The sequence below is a fragment of the Scleropages formosus genome, chromosome 10 (assembly GCF_900964775.1).
Source record: "Scleropages formosus chromosome 10, fSclFor1.1, whole genome shotgun sequence".
Taxonomy (NCBI): domain Eukaryota; kingdom Metazoa; phylum Chordata; class Actinopteri; order Osteoglossiformes; family Osteoglossidae; genus Scleropages; species Scleropages formosus.
The window spans coordinates 7,769,495-7,779,736 of NC_041815.1; the positions used below are offsets into that span (position 1 = coordinate 7,769,495).

General features: G+C 40.8%; 1 protein-coding gene across 1 annotated transcript; it reads right to left on the reverse strand.

Annotated features, from left to right (window-relative positions):
* Positions 1-6,186: 6,186 nt before the first annotated feature.
* Positions 6,187-9,736, reverse strand: psmd8 (proteasome 26S subunit, non-ATPase 8). Its single transcript, XM_018764130.2, has 7 exons — positions 9,583-9,736; positions 8,980-9,052; positions 8,559-8,661; positions 7,920-8,085; positions 7,523-7,623; positions 7,061-7,172; positions 6,187-6,823 (listed from the first exon to the last, which is right to left on the reverse strand). Exons 1-7 carry the CDS (start codon positions 9,691-9,693, stop codon positions 6,686-6,688), a joined length of 804 nt encoding a protein of 267 aa, XP_018619646.2. The 5' UTR covers positions 9,694-9,736; the 3' UTR covers positions 6,187-6,685.
* Positions 9,737-10,242: the final 506 nt, after the last annotated feature.

A 10,242-nucleotide genomic window follows, 5' to 3' on the forward strand; every position in this document is an offset into this window, starting at 1 on the left:
TGAGAGCATGGGGTGAGTGAACGACATCCTTGCTCCTCCAGAACCAGTCGTCCATGCTGGTATGTCACAGGAGGTAGAATTCCACTCGGCCCAAGGTAGGGAGCAGCTCTGACTAGCCTCGTTCTCACTAAAGTAGCACTGGAAGTTATCTGCTTATTCCCTGGTTCAGTCTCTCCACCTGAACATTTTACTGAGGGTAATAACCAGAGGTTAAGCTGATTGAAACCTACAACCGATCACAAGTGCCCCTCCCAGGAGAAGAGGTGAACTGAGGAGCCTTGTAAAAAACAACGTCCTTTGGGATGCCAAAAACAGCGGAAAACAAAAGGACAAAGTTTCTCTGCGGTTTCCTTGGCAGTCAGTTGGCTTGTAAGGGGAATTAAACAGCAGTTTCAGAGAACTGGTCCACCACTACCCGAGTGGCTGTCCTCTGACTTTGGCAGTTCAATGAAGATATTGACAGAGAAGCATGACCAGGGCCTACTAGGTATTGGGGGTAGATGTAAGAGTCCGGCAGGCAGTTGTGCAGGCACTTTGGAATGAGCACATGTGGTGAAAACGACCACAAATTATTGTACCTCCCTTCTCCTGACAGAAGAGTCATGTTGACCCCAGGATGGCCTGAACTGGGTGATTTGTGGACCCAGTGAAGAAGCTGGGAACCCACAGGAGATGGGTTCAGAAAGAGACCATACTTGTTGTTCAGGGTTTCTGAGAAATAGACTGAACAGTCCTGATTGAATGCAGCTTTGTTGAATGCATGTTATAAGTGGATTCTTCTGTCATGCATGACAAAACACTGCAAGAGGTATAATGGTGGATTCGGGTGCAGAGTTTAACTATACACACTGATAGTGACTATAGTGACTTCACAAAGTAAACAGAACAGGAAGGGGATTGATGCTCTGGTGCGCATTAAGTTGATTCCATGAAGAACAGCACAGTCTAATGGCAACAGTGACCTGTAATGTCAGGTGGAATCAGAGTTGGGTCTCCTGAGTGACCAGTGATATCAGATGTGAACACTCCCTTGGTCAAGAAGGGGGAGTCTATTCTAGGGTTTGTGACAAATGTCAACATCAGCTGTGAAAAATGACTTTAATAGTTAAGCTCGACAACACAAAAGTAGCTGTAATAAACTTGCTGTTTAACTTGTTTTCAAGTTAATGTTTCCTGCCTTCCAGTTTTGATGTTCTAAATGAACCATTGCCTAGCTAGATAATTATCAAATGAGCTAGACTGGCTGAGTAAAGGAAGTTCATAGAATAAGACAAACCCTATACAGACGGTCTCTGAATTACGATGGGATTATGTTGCGATAAACCCATTGTAGGTCGAAAATGCATTTAATACACCTAACCTACCAAACACCATCGCTTCTTATCCTATAAGATGGTGGATATCGTCGGCTGCGAAAGTCCAAGTTCACGTACGATGGCCATTACAAGCTTGCCACCTTCATGCTGGACAATTCTCTTGAGTTTCTCCTCAAGAGTAATTGCCATCCTCTTCTTCTTCTTGTCGTAGCAGGAGACACAGATGGATGTTTCGTAGACATGATAGATGCACAAAACACACTGTAGATACGGGGGGTATCCAAATACAGTGCTGGCAACACAGAACACTGTAGAGTATCGGTTGTATACACTAGTGACCGCATGGCAGACTGGGAGTTGCGGATCGCTGCAGCTACCCAGCATCACCAGAGAGTATCGCACAACATATTGCTTGCCTGGGAAAAAAAATTTAAATTCGAAGTACAGTTTCTACTGAACGTGTATTGCTATCGCACCTTTCTAAAGTCGAAAAATTGTAACTCAGTGACTGTCTGTATTGTAGTGTTTTTTTCATTGGATTGGATTCTGAGAATCTGAACTGACTGGTCTTAGTGTTACTTTGGGTTTTTTTATTATGAGACAATTGGTAATGTAGGTGTTTGGGATAATGACTTGTAAACCAAAGGCTGTTGGTTTGAACCCTACTTCTACCACTGCTGTATTGCCTTTGAGTAACATGTTTACCCCGAACTGCTGTAGTACAAATACCCTGCGGTATAAAAGGGGTGTTTTACTGCCAACTATCAGCTGAGGACAAAAATGCACACCACTGTCACCCCACAACAGAAATATTTGAAAATAGATAGGTGAAAAAATATAAGGAATAAACTAGAAAAGACTGTATCCTTGAAAATTTGCAAGTCGGATATTCACAGCATTAGAAGCCAATGTATAGTCTCAGCTAAAAGTTACACTTGTACCTCATCTTACAAACAGTAGAAACCAGAAATCTGCAAGTTGGAATTGTTTGAAAGTCCACCCACTATGCCACAATAAATAAAAGATTAATAACACAGCTTAATTCATTTTAGCTGGTGCTTTTCTCCAGAGCGACTTACAATGTTAAGGTATTTATAATTATTTACACATTTATACAACTTAGGCCATTTTACTGGAGCAATTTTAGACAAAGGACCTTGTAAGTACTACATTCGGAGGTGGGAATCAAATCTGTAATCTTTGGGTCTAAAGCCAGGAGCTCTAACCACTACACTACCAACTTTTCCAGTTTATTCTTCAGTTTATTCATGGGTTGAACATCAAGTAAGGCTGTAACAAATTTAAAAAAAAATTGCTGTAAGATTTTTTATTTATTCCATTTTCATAAACAGCTCATACAATGAAGGGTCTCCGTATTCCTCTGTACTGGAAACAGTGGCTGTGAGATGTGATACACCATGGACTGGATTTCTGCCTATAAATAGAACTGATAAAATAATAAAAACTGATAATCTTTTAACGTGATCCAACATTGAAATTATCTACTTTAATATGACTGAATACATCACCTGCAAAACTCCTTATTCAGTTTGTTGCTCTGCTTCATACATGCAAGACGATGCCATGATTCTCCAGCACGTTAGCGGCACAGTCAGTTGCTGTGTAATAGCGGATTGTGTTGGCAGTATTTATTAAAAAGTGTTTTATCTTAAATGCTGACTCTGTGTCTCATGATACATGGAGACCAATGCAAGATTATCTAGAATGCTGCTGCATGAGTTGTGTTTGCTCTACAAGGGTTCCCATGCACCTCCCCTCTATCTCCCCTCTCTCCATTGGCTCTGTGTAGCTGCCCATATCGAGTTCAAGACTCTGGTTAAGGCCTACAAAGTCATAAATACACTCAATCTCTGGCTACTTGGTGGACCACAAATAAGAGGTCCAAAATTTACACCCTGAAGGTTCTCAGTTCTCACTCCAATATGGTAGAATGAAATCCCTTGCTCATTCACAACTGCTGAATCCCTTGATATGCAAAATCATCTCAAAACAAATCTCTTTCAGACCCAACTCATGATCTCCAATCTGCTCCATAAACTCAGGACATTGTGTCAAAAAAAAACTCCCCATAAATTCTACATACAGCTATTCGTAATGTAATGTATGATGCACTTTATGAATCGTGTATGAGGTCTACGTATATTTATTTGTAGCTACCCATGTAGCGTATGCTTGTTTAAACAGTGGCATCAGACAAACTGATCGTGCTTTGAGAATCTCATGTCTGCATCTATATCTCTTTGCTGGTAAAATAGTTTTGTTTACATGTAAATGCACTACATAAAGATTTTTGTCAATATCTAGTTATTTTCAGTTTCCAATCAAAGAAGCACATCACTTTATTTCCTGGGAATTTTCGGTAGAAGTCTGGGATACAGCTATAATCCATAAAAACACACTCAAATTGCCTCTGTACAGCATTGAGACACTGCACCTTCCTCTCCCCACAGTGATAGTTTACCTTCTAACCCATCTCAATGTGGTCAAAAGTTGAAACACAAGCCATTTTTTCTTCAATAGCAAATTTTAGAAAATAAAATGCTATTAAAAACTGATAAACAGGTGTTTATTTTCAAGAATTGGTTACTTGCATGTTCGTGACACAAGGTACAAGTGTACTAAAAACTGAGTTTATTTCATGTAAAGGTGAAACAAACCTTGAGCACCACAGAAGAACCAATGTTTTAATTCAGTTTTTATTCTATTCCTTTTGTTTGTGCAACACCCACAAGAGTAGTAAGGTGAGATAAGAGCACCTTTTTTAACATCATAAAAGCATGGTAATATGGAAAATCATGTCATCGAAACGATTTACAAAAACTGTTTAAAAAAATATTTTTCCCATGGATTTTCATCAGCGTACTCTGAAATCAGATGTCAGATTAACTGAATTATTACTCAGTGAATTCTTTTTAACAGGAGAATAACCTTTTTCTGCATGGACACTGCACGATATATTTCTAAATTAAATGTTTTAATATTTAAACCATATCCATTTCCTATAATAACACCAATGATGTATCTATAAGTGTTCCTCTGTTCCTCATTTGAGATGCAGTCAGGGAGGGTAAGCCAGCAGGAAATGAGCAGGATGTACTAAGCTCTTAGGGGTGTTATTACAGACACATTAAAGGTATTCCTTACACAAGTATGGCTTTAGCACAGATTTGTGCCAGAATTTCAGATGATATTCCTGCAAGTCTAGACACAATCAATAGGCAAGAAACAAATGTGCTAAAAGGCTCATGGTTTCCTAAATCTAATTAATGTACAGGACCTGGACATCTTCCATAAGTGACTGGTCCAGTTTATATAACATGGTCCAGAGAACTGCTAAAATCTCAAAAGCAGATTCAAAAAAAAAAAAAAAAAAAAAAAAAAAAAGCATCCTGTACAAGTGGTCATGCCTAAAGACTTATTCTGAGCTGAGCCTAAATAGCTCAGAGCAGAGCCTCAGACTTAATCGGAGGGTCCAGGGTTTGTGTATCTTAGTTACAGAATAGTTGCACTATTGAATCTAACAACCCGTTGCGGGGTAGGTGAAAATTATCCACAAAGAGCTTTGTCATGTGTGGGAGAAAGTCCTTAGTGAAACAAACTGACTGCTTGAGAAAAGAATGTTTAAAAAAAAAAATGTATACAAATGCATGGGGGGGCAGTAGTAGTGTAGTGGTTAGAGATGGGGGTCCCAGCTTTGAATACCACCTTGAGCAAAGTACCTATCCCCAATTGCCCATCTGTTTAAATGAGTAAAGTGTCAGCAAAATAAATGTAAGGACCTTGCTTACCACAAAAAGAATGAATCTTCTCATAACTTTACAATTAACAACAAATGCTGCAATCTGCCTTTCTCAGCAATTGAGTTTTAAAGCAAAGGAGTAACAGATCCAACAGGTTCTGGTAAACCAAAAGCAGACTGGACACAAACAGTTAGGGTCAGAGGGAAAAGCAACATCAGAGGTGTACTGTCCAGACCTCAGAAGGAATCCCATTTACCTAATTTCTCAAAAGCTTCTTGGACTTCATCAGCAATCTGGATCTGGTGTTGTTCCCTCTTCAGCCCACTACATTTTCCACTGGTTCAGCCATAGGAAGCCCATAAGAATGCCAGATTGCCCCAGGTGGTCTTTGGATAAATCCACCTATGCTGGAGGATGGAGGAGTCACACACTCCTTGTCCATAGCCAGGGATCCTTCCCGTTTCCCCACAACTATATTAGCAAAACACCATTTTATTTGCCCAAATATTTTCTGCCTTCAGCACCAACTCGACATCCCGCCATAAAGCAGAAACTGCAACCCAAATGACACAACTAGACTTCTGGTTCTTTCTTGATTCTGTTGGCTAGATGGAGATCTCCATTATACACTGGTTTGCTACACCGGGCCCTGCCTTCTCTCCAGCCAGTAGCAACCACAAAAACCTGCCAAAACACAGCTTACTTTCCAAATCTGCCTGCAGCCTTTATTACCAAAAGACTTTAAAGCTGCACCAGTAGGTAGACCCATTCCACTGAACAAATCACAGGAGCTGCCTCTGATGGCCAGGACATCATCTTCTGGCCTACAGGCTACACCTGAAAAGTTGACTGAACTCCCCAGTCCCTTTGCTGAAAACACTACGGCAGTCTAAGAAACAAACTGTTTTGCTTATTCACTGCCAGTCAATTCCTTTTCTGCCATCACTCAAAAGGCTGAACATGGGCAAACCTCTTTGGATCATCACCAGCCCTTCGATAGGCTAAGAAAGAGCCAAAGTGACACTGGAGAAGAGAGACCCCTCAGCGACTGAGGTACAGATATATACATATGACAAGACACACAAAAAAAAAGCATCACAAGTACAAAGTTGACTGCAATCGCATAATTGCTCTTGGTTTATTGTAGCTAACATATCCCTGGTGTTTACATATCACCAAGTGCAGAATATACACGATTCAACAGTAGAATAAAAAAGTTTGCCTATTGTTGAAATTATATTACAGTTTTGTGACCATAAGAGAAAAACACTTGCCATTTGCCAGATCAATTGGAGTCTAGTGTGTCAAAAATTATTTTTTTAAAAAAAAAAAACCCTCAGACTTTCACAGAAATTCCATTGCCAGTTGCTAGGATACAAGGCAAGGGCGCCAGAATGGAGTCATTCTGTGAACGACACTAGAGCAAAAGCAAGGAGCAACCAGAAGCATGGAAAATGCATTGGTTTTCAAAACTGACAACCAGCAGAATCCCAACAGATGACCAAATTAATGAAATTCAGTCATTTTGGTTCCCATTTTAAATTGCAATGTTACACTAACAAAACAATTTCTAAACACAGATAACCTCAAAAAACAGCTTGTGGGTTGCTACACAATCATCTCCAGTTGCCGGGCATACTCGATGACCTGCTGAGCCAGTTCCGTGGAGGGAATTGTTGCCTCCTCTGTGCGCTGCTGACGACTGCTGAATGAGTAGTAACCATTGGCATTCAGAATCCAGCCTCTCTGATAAAGCAAATAAGGAGATAACGGTAAATGCACTGGCCAAAAAAGAAAAGGACACACCACTCATACACGCACTCACTCACACACACACACACACAAAAAAAAAGAAAAAAAAAGAAAAAAAAATCAGATGTGGGCCAGAAAAAATGGTCACTTCCACCAGCACGTCACTGCAGCCTGGACAACGGAGCAGTGAAGAGGAACTAAAGCAGCTACCTGTGGAACCCAAGCACTAACCTTCTTGGCATACTCCGTCATCTTCTTGGATGAGGAGAAAAACAGCACACGTGTGGCCTCGTTAAACTGGATCTGCTCATATGCCTTTTCGATGCAGCCCGCAATTTCATCTCTGTGAACACAAGTGTTTGGAAAATATATTGCCAAAAATTCACACAATATATAATTTCTGCCTTCAGCCTCAGTCATGTAATGGCTATGAAAATACAAATGCACTAACACAAAAGAGCACTCTACAAACAGAATGTCCTAAGATAGAGATCACAATGTTCCATGACAGCTGACTATGAGTATCAACACATGAACCCAATAAAATGCAAAACATCACCAGTTCTTAAGACCTTTGGATTGTATTTATCAATTCCTTAGTGATATACATATGCTAACAACTAAGCATCCCTTTTAATAAGCAGGGCTACATATTCTTGCGTGTACATATAATATATTACCCTCTTGGCTTACCGAATAGTGTCCAGCAGGATATCAATGAAAAAGGTGTAACTTTCTGCAGGAATATTTCCTTTGGCAAGAAATACTTTGTTGTAGCTGCCTTCCATCAAATACTGAAACAAAAATGTTGATGTAATCCACATAAGGTGCATACAGTCCTCCCTAAGTTCCCCCTCTTAATTAAAGTTAGAAAAGGTCCACTACCCATTTCATCTGATGATGTACAATTAACTTGCAATCTCTTTGCACTAAACATTTAACAGAATTTACACAAGTTTTCCCCAGCAGTAAACTTGCATTTGTTTTGCTCATGATCTTTAACTTTGGCAGGTACCCAGCTTCTTCCACAACCCCCCACCCTATTTTCAGTGAAACAAGTAGGCGGATTCAGGATGAGTCAACCAGTCACCTGCTCCAGAGACACAGGGTGTCGGATGTAGACATTGGTTTGAATATCTCGAGCACTCAGTCTCTCCAGCTCTGTGTGGAATTCGGAAACCCGGTTTTGGGACAGCAGGAAGAGCAAGTTCAGACCCAGCAACTGGTGCATGTAGGCTGATTCTGGCAACTCCTCTCTGAACAGAGAAAAAAAAAATAGGAAAAAACAACAAAAAGAAAATGAGCAAGGGTTAAGGGGAGAGAGCGAAGATGACTGCTTGCATTCTTACAGCTATTGGGATACAGTGATGTACAGGAATCATCCAAAGCTGCACCCAACTCAATGTCAAAAATGAATGAATAATGAGATTGGGTGCCAGAGTCCCAAAAATATGTGGGAAATTAGACAAGATAGGAGAGCACACACAAGTTCAAACACATAAAGATCACAGTGCTGACGCACATCTGGGAGAGATGCCTTCCTATATCTCACTAAGCTTCGGTGTGCTCTCCTACCCTTCTCTATCATACAGGTAGCTTAATAGTAAAAAAAAAAAAAAAAAAAACATTTAAATGACAAAAGGCAGAAATGAAGACAACATTTAAACAAAGACTAAATCAGAACAGTGTTTTGTCAATAAAAAGGGAATAAGGACAGAGCCAAACATACTTGTAGTCAAAGTAGTAGCATTTGAGCTGTGCCATGTATCTCTCAAAGGAAGGGATGTCCTTCTTCAGGATGCTCCAGAGAGCACCGATTTCCAGCACATCACCTGAGCACAAAGAAGCATAATTCTACAGGACTGGGCATCTGATCTGTATACACACCTTTGCATACTGCTTGCCACTCAGAAATGTATAAACAATGAGTCTCCCCAAGATATAGAGCGTTTAACACACAAAGTGTGAGGGGGGGAGTGACCTGCAGTTCACAGACAGAATCGTACCCTGGATGCAAAACCAAGCAGGTGGTGGAGACCTGCAAACGACGTAAACTTCCAACTCGGAATCAGAAAGGGAAAAGCAAGCTTCTAAAACAAGTTATGTCCCGAACTCAGTGTTTACTGGCAAGTAAAATTAGAAAAACTTACGGGCTAAAATGAGCTGCTGCTTGGTGAGCTTGGTTCCTGAAGTTGGTAGGAAATTGAGTTCCAGCAAGGAAATCTAGAGAACATATGAGAGAATGGGCCACAATCAATGATTCATGTACACCTGGTCAATCATTACACCAAAATTTACATCAAATAATATAATTAAACTACGTCTGCTCAGCCTGACCTAAGTCAACACAGTACCGCATCGTGTAAAACATACAGGAATAAGTCAATACAGGGAATAAAAACGTCGAATGACTGAGACACAATTGAATTAACACGTCACGCGTCCACCTGAAAAAAGTAAAACATCATTATGATCATAAATAATATACTTAGCGTTTACTGCTACGACGCCTGTAAAACGACGATGTTTGACGAGAGTAACAAGAAGTTAAGTAAACGAGTGGTCGAACTATTTTGGACGTCACTAAACGGCAAAGTTGGTGAAATTTTTAGTGTGAAAATTCATCAATTTCGTGAGGGAAGCGCCGGCTGGCTCGAGTCGGTGTGTAGCTAAGCTAGCAGTGAACATACATACGATACGAGGCTATTCACTGAGCGGCAGAGCACGGCCACCTCATCCATTAGATGGGCTACCTTGAGTTTGCTCAAAATGTCGCCACATTTGTTCAGGCTCGGGTTCTTCTTGTTCCACTCCGACTTCAAATTCTCGTAAAGCGCCACAGTGTCTTTCAGTGCGGCCGCCATAGTGATTATGCAAATTGCACGACACCGGCACGCAACTGCGCGACTGCTGCCGTAAACGCTGCGTTGCGGCCGTAAATCGGTCCGTTTTGCCGTAGGCGGATTAGTTGTCAGAAAAGACTTGTTGTAGCCGTAAAAGAGCTGCTACTGTCGTAAAAACCCGTATGTGCCCGACTGGGTGATGCGGACGTGTGAGGAAGTTGGGCGGTCCTGAGCTTCGGAATAATTGTGGACCTCCGTGTCGTTTTATTGCTCGCGTCTGTCCGCAGTCATACGCCTCTCATTAGTCTAAACCAAAAGCCATACATTTTGTTCCAGTGCGACTCAAATTGTCTCGCATTTTGAGGTTTCAGACTTCTTGAGATTAAATAATACGTTTTTGGCTATCGCCTGAACGAACCAATCCTCAAAACACGAACCAGCTGGTTATGAGGGAACGTGTAATGTAAGGTCTCCCATAAAATATGTGGCATATAAAATATATAACTTTTTGTTATGCCTAAAACAAATTAGGCATAAAATGGTATGAGAATTTCACTTGATACCACATTG